Genomic DNA, 14,401 nt, shown 5'->3' with positions numbered 1-14,401 from the left:
ACCCGCTGGCTGCAGATCACCTCAAGGGATCCGTTTGTTTCTCCAAAGAAACGAGCTGTTCTGTGGCAGCAGGGGGCGCCAGAGAGCCGGGAAACGGCTGGTCACGTGATTCGACTCTTCAATTTGTTGGACGAAGAGAGAAGAGAGAAAGGGAAGATAACGAAAGAGAGGAGAGGAGAGCGAGGTGGGAGTGAAGGCCATGGAGGAGAGCGGGGGGGGGCACCGGGATAACTGCTGATTTCAGCTGCTGAAGCCTCTGCAGGACCTCAGGATGGTTCATCCTCGGAACCTCGTCAAAACAGGAAATTCCAGCAGATGCCGAATTAAAATGACGAGAAGCAGCAGAAGGCTGAGGGAGCAGGTCAGAGGTCAGGAGCCTCCACAGCAAAAACAGAAAAAACACATTTATCAGTGAGGACTTTCGGCCCAGCAACAAAAACAAGTCCTGCTCCTCGCGCCTCTGCGCTCAGGTCTTGAGGTTGCCATGACAACGGGCACCAAGGCATTAAAATCAAAGCAGGAGCTGTGAGGACTGCAAAGACCATCAAGACGAGGCTTGAATCGCCATGGTAACCAGCCAGTCAATGGTCTAGAAATAAAAATGTTCCCACAGACACGAACAACAAAATCTTTATTACATATATACGACACAATGACCCGTTCAGGTCTTCTAGAAAGGCTCCTGATCTCTGTGACCAAGGCACGGTGCAACATCGCTGCGTAAAAATGGGCTGATTGCAAAGATGAAGAGGCCAAAGAGGCCAAACGAGGGGTGGTGAAGAGTGTTGGGAGTGCTGGGACACCTGTGCGCCCACAGGTCATGTGACAGGACGCCCACAGGTCATGTGACAGGACGCCCACAGGTCATGTGACAGGACGCCCTGGCTGTCAGTTACGTGGGTGCTGGGACTACAGCCGTGAACACATGGTCGTGGTCATGTGACCACGTTCAAGCTGATGGAGGAGCCCATTAGAATGAGGAAACAAACAATTATCACCATGGCAACACACGTCACACAACTGGATATAAAGTCACATGGTACAACAGCAAAGCAACATCCAGTGTGGTTGTGTGTGTGTGTGTGTGAGGTTGTGTGAGAATATGTGTGTGTGTGGCTGGCTCTGGTCCTGGCTCAGGCTGAAGAGGACCGGGGCAGCTGGTAGAAGCCTTTCTTCTTGGACCTCCTGATGTAGCTGAGCAGCAGAGCAGCGGCCACCAAGGCAGCAGCCACACACACCAGCGTGATGGTGACGGCGCCCAGAGTGCTCCTCTCTGAAACCACACACACTTCAGTACACGTGGAGCTTCTCCTGGCAGAACACACACCCCACGGCAGAGTCTGACCTGTCACGCTGAGGCTGAACACTCGCACCTGGTGGCCCAGGCTGTTGGTCACGTTGACCTGGTACAGGCCCGAGTCCCTGGCCTTCACGTTGACCAGGACGAAGGTCCCGGTGGAGGAGTGCTGCTCTATGCCGTTGGCCAGCTTCTTCAGGACCATGGTGGGTAGAGGGAAGCTGATGGTGTGGCAGCAGATGGTGACGTTCTCTCCCTCAGGAACAACCGCAGAGGGTAGGATGAGGACCGTGGTGTCCCTGGGAGGAGCTGGGCCAGGAGAAGAGAGGAAGAGATCAGGACAACGTGACGATGCCGTTCTTCTTGTGACCAGCCGGAGAAAAAGCTGCTACTTTGGGAGAAGAAGAAAAGGGTTGAAACTCAGGAAAACAGCCTGTTTCTGGTCTTTGGTTGGGTGGGAGTGTTGATGTTCAGTGGTCGGTCAACAGCTAAGCATCATGGGAAGGAGACAGATAAGAGAAACACACAACTAGCGCAGGTCTGTCCGTCTCATGACAACAGTACAAAGTTCTGCTCTTAAAGGCTCAATAAGCGATCAGGACGAAGTAGCTGCGAGGCGGTTTTGTGGGACAGGAACTAAACCAGCTCAGAAAATCCAGATAAAGCAGTACCCCTGATGCTGACGGTGCGAGTGACCACTTGGGATCCATATTGGTTGGAGGCTTCACACTGGTACTGGGCGGAGTCGTCCATCAGGGCGGAGCAGAGGCTGAAGGTCAGCTCAGGTGCAGGGCCTTTCCTGTAAAGCTCCACCCCCTCCTTCTTCAGCACCAGGGTGGTGGGAGGAACTCCATCTGAGCGGCAGGTGAAGGTCATGTTCTGCCCCTCCAGCACCTCCTCCTCTGGTCTCACTGACAGGGAGGTTCTCCGTGGAGGATCTGAGACGCACACAAGGGTGGTTTTAACAGCACGACACTGAGATTGGAGCCGAGTTCAATAAAATCTGAGGACAGAAGCAGTTTGACACCAATCAATAATGCAGGTTAGGATAAGATAGAGCAAATATAATAAAGATTAAAGCCCCAAAATTAAACGGTTTATTCCGCTCCATGTTCAGCACGTCTTCTCTCAGCAGGAGGTCACTTACAGTGGACCTCCAGCAGGACGCCAGCCATCTTGGAGCTCCACACGCTGCCATCCTTCGTCAGCAGCTCCGCTTTACAGGACAAAAACCGATGATCGTCCTTGATTTCTAGGTAAAGTACGGATGAGATGTTCTGTGAGAAACCGAAAAACTTGAACGTCTCGGTCTTCATCACGGTGTTCCCAATCTTCCACTGGATCCTGATCAGATTAACTGAAAAGACATTGGTGACGTCGCAGTGAAAGACAGCCTCTGAATCCAGAAGGACAGGACCAGGATCCTCCAGAAGTGGATCAGGCAGGACCGCTGAAAGGATAAAAGAGAGCCCAGCTAATGAAAGGTACCCTGCAAAGGTACCAATGTAAAGGTAGTGCTGTAAAGGTTCCACCGTCAAGGTATTACTGTAAAGGTGTCACTGTAAAGGTACTACTGTAAAGATATTACTGTAAAGGTGTCACTGTAAAGATATTACTGTAAAGGTGTCACTGTAAAGGTACCACTGTAAAGGTGTCACTGTAAAGGTGTCACTGTAAAGGTACTACTGTAAAGGTTCCACTGTAAAGGTACTACTGTAAAGGTTCCACCGTAAATATATTTCTGTAAAGGTGTCACTGTAAAGGTACCACTGTAAAGGTACCACTGTAAAGGTACCGCCCACCTGGACAAATAGAAGAACAACATTTTATTCTCCCTTAAATTATCTCAACATGGCTGAAAGAAGATTAATCCACTAATTGTCGAGTTTTGTTCAGTCAGGACCAGTTAAATGTGTGTATGTGTGTGCTTGGTGTCACGAAGCGGTTGTTTGGACTCACATAAAACCTGGATGTGGGTGGTTTTGTACCGGACCACGTTGTCACACCTGGCCTCACAGCTGTATTCACCCTGATCCAGGAAGTCCATGTTCTGCAGGTGGAGCACTGACTCGCCGTCCTGAGCATGTGACTTCTGGAGTACTGACCACTTCGGGTCTTGCTCCTGGTCTTGCTCCTGGTTGTGGCTGTGTTCTAGCCACCTCCAGGTCCAGATGGGACGTTGCAGACATCCTGAAGATCTACAGGTCAGAACTAAACCAGAACCTTGTTCTACAACTGGAGCCGTGGGAGAAAGCTCGACCTGCAGAGGATGAGCTGAAGGAGAACATCACAATCAGCATCGTCATCACAATGAAGATAAAGAACAGGACCAAACCGGTACCTCTGACACTGATAGAGCGAGTGACCACTTGGGTCCCATATTGGTTGGAGGCTTCACACTGGTACTGGGCGGAGTCGTCCATCAGGGCGGAGAGACTGAAGGTCAGCTCAGGGTCAGATGCAGGGTCTGTCCGCTCAAGCTCCACCCCCTCCTTCTTCAGCACCAGCGTCGCAGGAGGAACTCCGTCTGAGCGGCAGGTGAAGGTCACGTTCTGACCCTCCAACACCTCCTCACCTGGGCTCACCGTCAGGGAGATGTTGGTGGGCGGAGCTGTGGAGGGACAGACAGGTGCAACAGGTGAAGGCTCAGTGAGGGGGCACCGGAACCAAATGGCCACTTTTCCCTCTTACCATGAACCAGGAGCTCCACATCTGCACTCTGACTTCCCTTCGTGTTTGTAGCCTCGCAAACATAGAATCCAGCATCAGCCGGACTCACCGACAGGAGAACCAGCTGACCGTTCTGGCTCCGCCCCTCGGACCGACCCGACTCTCGCCTTAAGCTCCAGCTAATCGTCGGCTTTGGGTTTCCTTCTGCCAGACACGTTAGGTTGAGAGGAGCACCGGTCGTCACCACCACAGAGTGCGACGTTACCATGACAATAGGAGCATCTGGAGGGCAGCAGCAGAAGAAAACTCAGGGTGACAAGCAGCTCAGACTGTCTACAGGCTGATCCAGGACCGGATCCAGGGACACGGGAGAGCTCTTTCTGGACCACAGACTCCAGAATGAGCTCCTCTTTCCAAGACTAGTTACAAAGTTGAGAACTCACAGAGAACATTGAGAGTGACGCTGCTCTCTTTGATCCTCTCCTCAAACAGCAGGTCCTGCAGGTCCAGCGTGGCCCTGCAGGTGATCTGGGCCCCGGTGTCACCTTTCTCTGGTTGCAGCAGGTATCTGGATTGGACCAGGCTGGTTCCAGGTTCTCCCGTAGTGCTTTGCAGGACAGCGTCCCCTTTAATCAGGGTAAGGGTGATCAGCTCTGCAGGGTACACACCAGACACCTGGCAGGAGAGCGTGGACTCCTCCCCCAACGTCAGGTGGTCACCTCCACTGATCACAGGGGCTGATGGGAAGGCTGAAACAGATATGACCAATCAGAGAGCTTATATGCTAAATAGGTGGTAGATGTGACATCACGCAGTGTGTGTGTGTGTGTGTGTGTGTGTGTGTGTGTACTCACAGTATACATGTACCGAGGTCTTGACCTGCCTCCCTTCCCCCCCACAGTTTACCCGACACAATAGTGCCCCTTCGTGTTCAATCATCACCGGGTCAAAGGTCAGCACAGAGTGCGACTCATTGGTCGTGGTCGTGGCGGTGAGGGGGCGGTCCTCCAGGGACGACCAGGACACACTGAGCACCCCGAGACAGTCCTGAACCCGACACACCAGTTGCTGCCGCTCACCCAGCTTCAGCAGGGGCCGCTTAGGGAACAGGTCCACGTGAAGGCCACGAACGCAACATGATGACATCAGCAGCAAAGCTGTGGCCAAAATCCAGGATTTGGATCAGAAAACAAACAATTGATGAACCTCCAACACCAGCAAACTTTAGTTCCAACAGGGGTCTGTGATCAATCATGACTAATCCCAAGTTTAAAAGGCATTTTTGTGTATTCATTGTTAAATGACAGGTAAAGAGAACAGAATGACAGATATACACATTTGTTCAGGTGTTGCTCAGTGCTAAACTAACACGTTTAGATGGTACCTGAACTCACTCCTCTCGTGTCCATGCTGCAGAAGAATGCAGATATTTATATCCTCCGCTATGCCCCGCCCCCTCCATGCTAACCTGAAGCCCTGATTAATCAGAGGGATCCGCTTCATTTTAATAAGCTTCATTCCACAATTCTGACGTGAACCCAGTTACCTGTGTCACCTAGAACCAATCTTTGTCAGACGCACACACACACACACACACACACAGATCTGACCTGAAATTATTTGAAGCACTCCGCGGTCAAACATGGAGATCTGCTGCATTTGATGACTGACGCGTCTTTGTGTCCGTTTTACTCCGTCTCATCAGACAGTCTGAGGAGATCTCGCTGTGCACCGCAGCGCCCCCCGGAGGCCGCGCCTGATGCTGCACTTGTGGGGCGAAGCGCCCCCTGGAGGCCTTTCGGTGAGTTACAGCATTTAATATCTAATTCTCTACCCAACTTCTGCTTCTGCTGCTTTATCTTTTGGTGATAGTAATGATTCCTTTTGATTGATTTAAATGACAGATGTGTGTCTCCAAGTGTGTTTTGTGTGACAAAGTTTTGTTACAGGAGGATTTATTTTCAATTATTAAGTGTAGACCGAAGTGCAACATGCAGAAGGCACTTTTTTCTTAATCTTATAAAAATTTAGGATTCACCCAACTGTGAATAAAATAAACAACAAACGTGTGGCGGCGACACGGGACCACGGCGCCAGCAGCCAGTCCCATGTCTCTGACCTCCAGTCAAGCGGGTTTTATTATTAATAAAAAATGTTGAAAACATGAATAATTCCACTGACACTTTCAATTGTGGTTCAAATATGAATTCATTAATAGGTTTAATACCACAAGAAAACATCTGCACGTGTACATCAATAAATACTTCATCATTGGAACTTCTGGGCAAATAAAATCATCATAATGTTCAACCAGAAAAGTTCATTCATACACATGTTACATGAATACTGAATTATTCACCTTAAAACCTCCGACAGACAGACAGACAGACAGACAGACAGACAGACAACCCTGAGTTTGTCCCTTCGATATGTAGCATTTAAAGACAAAATGACTTCTGACCAATCACAATGTCAGTCTGGAAGGAGGAAACTGATGGTGCAGAATGTTCATCAGCTTAACTTTTACTCCCTAATTTTAAAACTAAAAAGAGTAAAAATATTGACGGGTGACATCATATTTACATCATATGTACAGCCAGCCTCAGCAGGGATTGTGGGTAATTCGTGCTCAGGTCGAATGTGCCGTTCTAGAAGTGTTGATAATCTGACTGAAGAGACTGTAAAACACAAAAGAACCCAGATTGTGAGTGGCAGATTTCTTTCATCAGTACAGACACCTTTAGGATCCATCAAGTTTGTTGCCATAGTAACAGCGCTCAGACAGGGGAGGGACAAGCCTCGTTCATGTGACTCAGCCCACAGAGTTAACCTGACAAACACCTGATGTGTGACTTATGCTAAGCTAAGCTAAGTGCTCCAAACTGAGAGGAGGACCGATGAGCAGAGAATGGAGGGGCTGAGGACTTACAGGAATGGAGCGGCTCAGGTAGAGTCCCGGCGAGCCCTTCGGAGCGCAGGAGGGCCATTGGCCCCTGTAGGAAACGAAGTCCTGAGGCTCCTGTTTGCTGCTATGGACAGAGCTGGAGCTGCCCCCTGCAGGGGGCGCTGCAGAGCCTCCATACATATGGCCGTTGCTGCTGACCTCACGCTGCACACCGCGAGGTCCGTTACCATAACGACAAGGAGGGAGCGTGACCAGGGAGGGGGGAGAGGGGCAGGGTGGGGGAGGAAGAGGGTATGGAATGTTTTTGTCCTCCTCCATGTTTGAAGAATACAGATCACTGAGAGAACTGGCCAATCGCGAGCTGGGAATAAACACAGTTCAGTCAGGGTTACACCTGGCTTCACACACCTGTAGCTGCCCCGGCTCCGCATCAGGGGCCACACGGCTCCGCATCAGGGGCCACACGGCTCCACCCTCACACCAGATTTAACCAACACATCACAGCAGGACGGCCCTCAGGAGCCGTCAGCAGGGCTCTTTGCATGTTTCACTATTTACATTATTTGAGGTCATGTGACCTTTGAGGTGAGCGCAAAATGGCGATGAAGTGTTGTGACAGCGAGCGGCTTCACTGACCTCCGCAGTTTAGATGCAGATGAAGACGGACTTCTTCCGATCCTCTTGGCTGCGGCGGAGACGGAGGACGTTGGGAATTTGGAAGGCACGAGGCGGGAGGACGAGCTCTGTCCTGGACCGGTGGACAACCTAAACACGCAACGCAACATCAACACGGTGTCATCACGCTGCGACCACGACCGTCTGTTGTGAGGGGCTGATCTGATGTTCTGATCAGCTGAAGGAACCTTCTGAAGAACATGTTCGTCCTCACAGGCCCAAAGATGGAGCGGGTGAAACGAATCTCCACCAGGCCCAGAACAACCTAAGGACGGTCTCTGAAAGACCTTCTAGACTCATCCAGCTGTGATGGTTCTGATGAACTCTGGAGACCAGAATCGTTTCTGTTCATCTGCCGTACGCCTTCAATGGTCACATGACCTCCAGCTCTTCTCCTTCCACACTTGTCCGTCATCATTCTGATCCCACTTTACCTGTTTCCTCTGTTTAGAAGGTCTAAACTGGTCCACACTCTAAACTGGTTTTCTATTGCTGAAGCTTCTCCTGTGTGGACCCTGGCGTGAGTAATGTGGTGACCCTGATCGGGTCTCTCTGTGAGGTTTAGACTCTCTGGGAGGGACAGCTCACCTGGGGGGCTGTGAGGCCGATCTGCCGTGGATCACCATCTCCTCCGACCTGAAACACAACACGTGGTTTAAAAGATCCGGCGCTGACGTACGACACCAGCAGCTCGCCACGTGTGTCCAGGATCTGGTACCTGACGGCGCCAGTCGTGCTGTAGCGCGGTGGGCGTCGACTTTTTAAGGCTCTGAGTTTGTCTCCTTGAGTCAGACCTGATCCAGAGTCCACCACCTGATTCTGTAGGACACACACACCATGAGAGGCTCCGTGTGTGTTCTTGGACATGTGTGTGTGTGTGTGTGTGTGTGTGTGTGATACCTCGGTCGCACGGTTGCTGCTGTGGTGGAGGGTGTTTGTGGCATTGTTCAAGGTGAGTTCATTCATACTGGTGAGAAGGTAGGACACCGCCCTCTCCTCTAACTGGCTCTTTTGAGAACGCTGGCTGTTGCCTAGCAACCACATGGCCGCCTGCTTCCTGTTGAGATATGATGTCAGAGATTGTGCTGATGGCGGTGTCGTCGGTCAGACAGAATACAGCGCCTCACTCTTGCAGGAAGTTCTGCTGCGGTCCGATCACAGAACCGGGTCGACAGATCCGGATCCAGGAAATGGCCTCGGCCGCTGTGAAGCAGTAATGTTTCATCAGGTAACAGCCAATCAGCGTCCCCGTCCGGCCCAGACCAGCTGGAAGAGAGAGTGAACGGGTGAATTTCCCGACCTACAGATTTGTTAAATGTGGACAGATGTGCTCTGCATCTGGACCGGGGACAGAATTCAGAGTTCAGCTCGTCTGTAAAACCAGGTCTAATAATATTAATCTAATGAATCCAACTGCTGATTGTCTGCCGGGCTCGTTAGCGCTGAGACTCCGCCCCTCCCGGACAGCCGCGCTGAGGCTCCGCCCACCTTTGCAGTGGACCGCCACGGCGCCCTCCGTGCTCTCACAGATGTGGAGGAAGCGATGCGCGATGCCGTCGCTGGGCGTGCTGCCGTCCAGGAAGAACAGGTCGTAGTGGCGGAAGCCGGCGTCCGTGAAGCGCTTCGCGTCGTAGATCTTCTTGTTCAGCCGGACAACGGCGGTCACGTTGTGCTTCCTGAAGTACGGGAAGTACGCTTCAGGCGCGTGCAGAGGGTAGCCTGCAGGGGGGGGGGCAGAGCAGCACACGTCACACGGTTCTGTCGCTACCTGGTGATGAAGATGGTGATGAAGATGATGGTTCCTTAGAGGCTGCCTTAAAAATAACAGTAAGTGATTTAAAATAACAGGGAGCGTTTTAAAAACCGATGGGGAGTAAAAGCCTGTTGAGACAGTGCGAATGTTGCAGTGCGACTCCTGAACAGCTGTTTTGTCAGAGCGATTATGGTCTGTCGCACTCACCGTTCTCTACTTTACTTCTGGGATGGGGTCCACTGAACGCCACCAACTTCCTGGGAACAATCCAGTTGAGATCTCCATTCTCCACCCGCTGTGTCCACAAGTGTGAAAACACACACACACACACACACACAAGATGTTTATTTTAAACTGTCACTTAAGGTTTAGACTTTAATGGTCACAAAACAAGTCCAACAGAAGAAATAAATGGCTCTAGTGGATCCAGAGATGCTTCTGCTTCTCTAAAGGGGAGTTTCTGATGCGCTGATCACTATAATCTGGGTTTTCCCGGGAAAATTCAGGGTTTGAAGGCTTAAATCAACGTTCCTCCACCCGTCTCACCTCATAGTGCTCATACTCGTCCACACTGAACGTCTCAAAGTCGAAGAAGCCGTGCTGCAGGGCCTAAGGCAGGAGGAGAGATTAAAGATTCTGGAGTTAAAACTGGACACAGGTTTCTCCTGTGCTCTAACGACCTGGCAGCAATCACCGACACAAACCCCGCCCACTTCAACTCACCTTTCTGATGCCCTGCAGGCAGTCCAGCACTGTGAGGTTGAAGGTGCAATTTCCAAAGGAAGCATCTCTGTGGACACAGACACAGGTGATTCTCACGCTCACACACACCCACAGCTGGCAGACACATGGAAACTAACACGACCTCGTCCTAAATCAACCATTTAAGGTTTGATCATCCACCATTAATCTTATTAATCTTGTCATTACTTCACTCTTCTGGGCTCATTTACCCAGAATCCTCTGACCAACTGGAACATGCCAGCACGTCTTCTCAGACACCTGTTACGTCACTGGAGGCCTTGGCTGACCCTCACTTCCAGTTCAACTTTAAATACCCTCTTAACATAGAGAGGCTTCGATTACAATGGCAACCAATCAGCGGAGGCCTCAGCAGACACTTGGGCGGTGGAGCAAATCCGCCAACAGCCCGCAGAGGATTCAACAGCAGATGCTGTTACGTAACCTCTCTTTTCTCACAGTCACTCTCTCACACACCTGAAAGGCAGGTAGGAGGCATTGGAGCCAGAGGTCAGAGCTCTAAAGGCCTCTTCTGGACTCTTCTTCAAGTAGATCACCTGAGACAGGAAAACGGAGAGAGAAAAAAGTGAGACCTTTGAGAGGAGACGTCTAATACACACGAACAGATGGAGAGGATCAGGATGAGTTCAGCTTTTAACAGACGCCCGAAACAATGTTGACTCAAGACAACTACATTTCCCATAAGTAAAAGCAACACTGAGGACTCACAGCATAGCCTCCAATCAGCACCGCAGCATTGGACCTCTTCCTCTGGTCAAAGCTGGTGTAGTGAATGATCCTTTTCCTGGTCAGAGTGAATGACTGAGAGACAGACAGGCAGGCAGAGAGACAGGCAGGCAGAGAGACAGGCAGGCAGAGAGACAGGCAGACAGAGACAGACAGACAGTCAGACTAAAATCATCCCATCATTGACAGGTGCTTCCTTCATTCTGCATGTTTGAGCCCAGTTTGGTTGCAGTTATTATGCTCGTGCACGTTGATGCTCGTCATGTGATTCGTCCTCTCAGGACAGGAGAGGAAACACACTAACGACCACGAAAGTGTTTTAAATTAACTTTAATTATCAAAACCCAAACCATAAGCAATAACTCTTGACCCGACTGCTACGCCCTTTAGGACAGTATGTGAACAATCCAGACCGCCCAGTTGGATGACGAATGAGAACTGCCATCCAGAGGAATGCCATCACCACGGCAACAACAACAAACAGATATTTTACTGGAGTAAAAGGTCTCTGTAATCTAACAGAAGTGCTCCATTTGATGCAGAAGCAACCTGAAATGTGGGTATTTCTCTGTCATGGTTGCATTTCAGCATGAGCAGGTTAGCAGGAGCTCACCTTGAGTTTCTTGTTGAGTTTGCAGCAGTATCGGTACAACATGGCCAGATTCAGAGGCCCAAAGTCTGCATAGAAACTGGAGACAACGGAAACGTTAATCGTCCTACGTGACGGCGCTCATTCCATCAGGCCACGCGGCTGGACTTACTTTTCATAGATGAATTCATCATCGGTGCAGAAGTAGTGAGTGTTGGCGGTGCTCTTGGGTTTGCTGCGTAAGGTGGCGAAGTACAGACGCTCTGTCAGACAGAAAACAGCCGCTCATGCTGGGTCCACCAAAAAGAGTCATGTCCAAGCTGTCTGCAATAGCTGAGAGAGCCAGTAACACCAGTAACACCAGTAACACCGGTAACACCAGTAACAAGACCCCCAAATCATTAATGAAACCCCCATCAATTAATCCAGATGGATCATAAATTCAACCTGTGGGTGGTTTCTTGTCAAAGTTGTCAGAACTTCTTCATAACCTTAATCAGTTATTTTAAAAAAAGTTTGATTTAAGATCTTAAAACAGTCATAAAAGTTTAATTCAACTACTTAGCCGGATATAATCATTTGAATCCAACAACTAAATGAGTTATGCATTAATTAATCCATTAATTAATCAGTTATAAAGGGTTGATTTAACATGGTATCAGTTATAAAGGATTCATTACTAAACTTGCCCCTCATGTATTATTGTCGGGTGTGTTTTTCTGATGGATTTAAACTGACAGCGGAGCTTCAGCCGTTTGGAAGCCCGCTGAAGGAGCTGAATATGCGGCTAATGCCGCTGCTGCGGGCCGCCCCGCGGACACTCGTCCCCCGCACAAACGGCGCCACATCATCGGTACCTCTGATCAGCTCGGCGCTTCCCAGCAGCTCGGAGTCCTCGGCCTTCATCCCGAACAGGGCGGACAGTACCGGGGGGTGTCGGAGCCCCTCCACTGACATGGACCTGACTGATTCCTGCCTCCCCCACCCCCCGCGACGAGCTTCAGAAACTTTTTCAACTGCTAACAGTTAGCATGTTAGCAATACAACAAAGTCTCGAAGTAAAAAAAAAAACCCTCCCGGACTTTCCCATCAGCCCAGCGGCTGGTGTCCGTCCACGGTGGAACTTCAGAGTTGGTTCCGTTTCTGGTTGTCAGCTTTGTTGCAGATACACGCCGACATTAGCACATTAGCAGCCCGTCGGTAACTCCGACGCACTAAACCTGAAACTCTGATTGAACAAATCCCTCCTTAAGACTCGTTACTATGGCAACCCCAAACCAATCACCGAGGGAACAGCCTGTGTCACCTTCAGGCCCGCTGGGAAATACGATTAAGACGGCAGCTATTAAAGCTGTATAACTGCTAACTATAAAGTCTTCAAACAGACGTAGATTTATTGTAGTCAGGCAGTCATATCATAGTCAGACAGTCATGTTGTAGTCAGTCATGCTGTAGCCAGACAGTCATGTTGTAGTCAGACAGTCATGTTGTAGCCAGACAGTCATATCATAGTCAGGCAGTCATGTTGTAGTCAGACAGTCATGTTGTAGTCAGGCAGTCATGTTGTAGACAGACAGTCATGTTGTAGCCAGACAGTCATATCATAGTCAGGCAGTCATGTTGTAGTCAGACAGTCATATTGTAGTCGGTCATGCTGTAGTCAGACAGTCATGTTGTAGTCAGGCAGTCATGTTGTAGCCAGACAGTCATGTTGTAGTCAGACAGTCATGCTGTAGTCAGTCATGTTGTAGCCAAGCAGTCATGTTGTAGTCAGGCAGTCATGTTGTAGCCAGACAGTCATGTTGTAGTCAAGCAGTCATGTTGTAGTCAGACAGTCATGTTGTAGTCAAGCAGTCATGTTGTAGTCAGTCATGTTGTAGCCAGACAGTCATGTTGTAGTCAGGCAGTCATGTTGTAGCCAGACAGTCATGTTGTAGTCAGGCAGTCATGCTGTAGCCAGACAGTCATGTTGTAGTCAGACAGTCATGTTGTAGTCAGACAGTCATGTTGTAGTCAGGCAGTCATATTGTAGCCAGACAGTCATGTTGTAGTCAGTCATGTTGTAGTCAGGCAGTCATGTTGTAGCCAGACAGTCATGTTGTAGTCAGGCAGTCATGTTGTAGCCAGACAGTCATGTTGTAGTCAGGCAGTCATGATGTAGCCAGACAGTCATGTTGTAGTCAGACAGTCATGTTGTAGTCAGACAGTCATGTTGTAGTTGGTGAGTCATGTTGTAGCCAGACAGTCATGTTGTAGTCAGGCAGTCATGTTGTAGTCAGACAGTCATGTTGTAGTCAGTCATGCTGTAGTCAGACAGTCATGTTGTAGTCAGACAGTCATGTTGTAGTCAGGCAGTCATGTTGTAGCCAGACAGTCATGTTGTAGTCAGGCAGTCATGATGTAGCCAGACAGTCATGTTGTAGTCAGACAGTCATGTTGTAGTCAGACAGTCATGTTGTAGTTGGTGAGTCATGTTGTAGCCAGACAGTCATGTTGTAGTCAGGCAGTCATGTTGTAGTCAGACAGTCATGTTGTAGTCAGTCATGCTGTAGTCAGACAGTCATGTTGTAGTCAGGCAGTCATGTTGTAGTCAGACAGTCATGTTGTAGTCAGGCAGTCATGTTGTAGTCAGACAGTAATGTTGTAGCCAGACAGTCATGTTGTAGTCAGGCAGTCATGTTGTAGTCAGGCAGTCATGTTGTAGTCGGGCAGTCATGTTGTAGCCAGACAGTCATGTTGTAGTCAGGCAGTCATGTTGTAGCCAGACAGTCATGTTGTAGCCAGACAGTCATGTTGTAGTCAGGCAGTCATGTTGTAGTCAGGCAGTCATGTTGTAGTCAGGCAGTCATGTTGTAGCCAGACAGTCATGTTGTAGTCAGGCAGTCATGTTGTAGTCGGGGAGTCAAGAAGAAAAACAAGTTTCCAGTCAAAATTCAAGTTAGTGACTGTTCGATTGAACCGAGAGAAGATTCTGGAACTCCAGTACAGCTCACCTGGAACAACAGGTAAATGTCACCCAGAACC

At 49.7% G+C, this 14,401-nt stretch overlaps 2 protein-coding genes across 4 annotated transcripts; both read right to left on the bottom strand.

Annotated features, from left to right (window-relative positions):
• Window positions 1-614: 614 nt before the first annotated feature.
• On the bottom strand, window positions 615-5,713 carry vcam1b (vascular cell adhesion molecule 1b). Its single transcript, XM_029827843.1, has 10 exons — window positions 5,578-5,713; window positions 4,822-5,124; window positions 4,411-4,716; window positions 3,989-4,249; window positions 3,639-3,908; window positions 3,257-3,571; window positions 2,445-2,747; window positions 1,969-2,235; window positions 1,346-1,606; window positions 615-1,273 (listed from the first exon to the last, which is right to left on the bottom strand). Exons 1-10 carry the CDS (start codon window positions 5,624-5,626, stop codon window positions 1,134-1,136), a joined length of 2,475 nt encoding a protein of 824 aa, XP_029683703.1. The 5' UTR covers window positions 5,627-5,713; the 3' UTR covers window positions 615-1,133.
• Window positions 5,714-6,156: 443 nt separating this feature from the next.
• cdc14ab (cell division cycle 14Ab) lies at window positions 6,157-12,620 on the bottom strand. 3 transcript variants are annotated; one of them, XM_011618677.2, is made up of 16 exons: window positions 12,235-12,620; window positions 11,550-11,640; window positions 11,402-11,477; window positions 10,771-10,863; window positions 10,519-10,598; window positions 10,024-10,090; window positions 9,847-9,909; window positions 9,508-9,595; window positions 9,036-9,266; window positions 8,675-8,813; window positions 8,448-8,604; window positions 8,266-8,366; window positions 8,136-8,183; window positions 7,509-7,637; window positions 6,897-7,233; window positions 6,157-6,645 (listed from the first exon to the last, which is right to left on the bottom strand). In XM_011618677.2, the coding sequence occupies exons 1-16, from the start codon at window positions 12,332-12,334 to the stop codon at window positions 6,616-6,618; spliced, it is 1,830 nt and encodes a 609-aa protein (XP_011616979.2). In that variant the 5' UTR covers window positions 12,335-12,620; the 3' UTR covers window positions 6,157-6,615. The 3 variants fall into 3 exon arrangements, with proteins under 3 accessions (XP_011616979.2, XP_029683704.1, XP_029683705.1); XM_029827844.1 differs by having other exon boundaries at window positions 6,897-7,076; XM_029827845.1 differs by lacking the exon at window positions 6,897-7,233.
• Between the last annotated feature and the right edge of the window lie 1,781 nt (window positions 12,621-14,401).

Source organism: Takifugu rubripes, chromosome 20 (genome assembly GCF_901000725.2).
Source record: "Takifugu rubripes chromosome 20, fTakRub1.2, whole genome shotgun sequence".
In the NCBI taxonomy this organism is placed as follows: domain Eukaryota; kingdom Metazoa; phylum Chordata; class Actinopteri; order Tetraodontiformes; family Tetraodontidae; genus Takifugu; species Takifugu rubripes.
This window is presented reverse-complemented; position numbering and strand designations above follow the sequence as displayed.

Bases quoted from the DNA above. Each gene is read 5' to 3' on its own strand.
- cdc14ab (XM_011618677.2), bottom strand. From the start codon at position 12,334: ATGTCAGTGGAGGGGCTCCGACACCCCCCGGTACTGTCCGCCCTGTTC. The intron at 9,910-10,023 runs GTGAGTTGAAGT...CTCCTGCCTTAG, and splicing joins GCCTGCAGGGCATCAGAAAG to GCCCTGCAGCACGGCTTCTT. The intron at 9,267-9,507 runs GTGAGTGCGACA...CCCCCCCTGCAG, and splicing joins CAGAAGTAAAGTAGAGAACG to GCTACCCTCTGCACGCGCCT.
- vcam1b (XM_029827843.1), bottom strand. From the start codon at position 5,626: ATGCAGCAGATCTCCATGTTTGACCGCGGAGTGCTTCAAATAATTTCA. The intron at 5,125-5,577 runs GTCAGATCTGTG...TTTTGGCCACAG, and splicing joins AGTGCTTCAAATAATTTCAG to CTTTGCTGCTGATGTCATCA. The intron at 1,274-1,345 runs GTCAGACTCTGC...GTGTGGTTTCAG, and splicing joins GTTCAGCCTCAGCGTGACAG to AGAGGAGCACTCTGGGCGCC.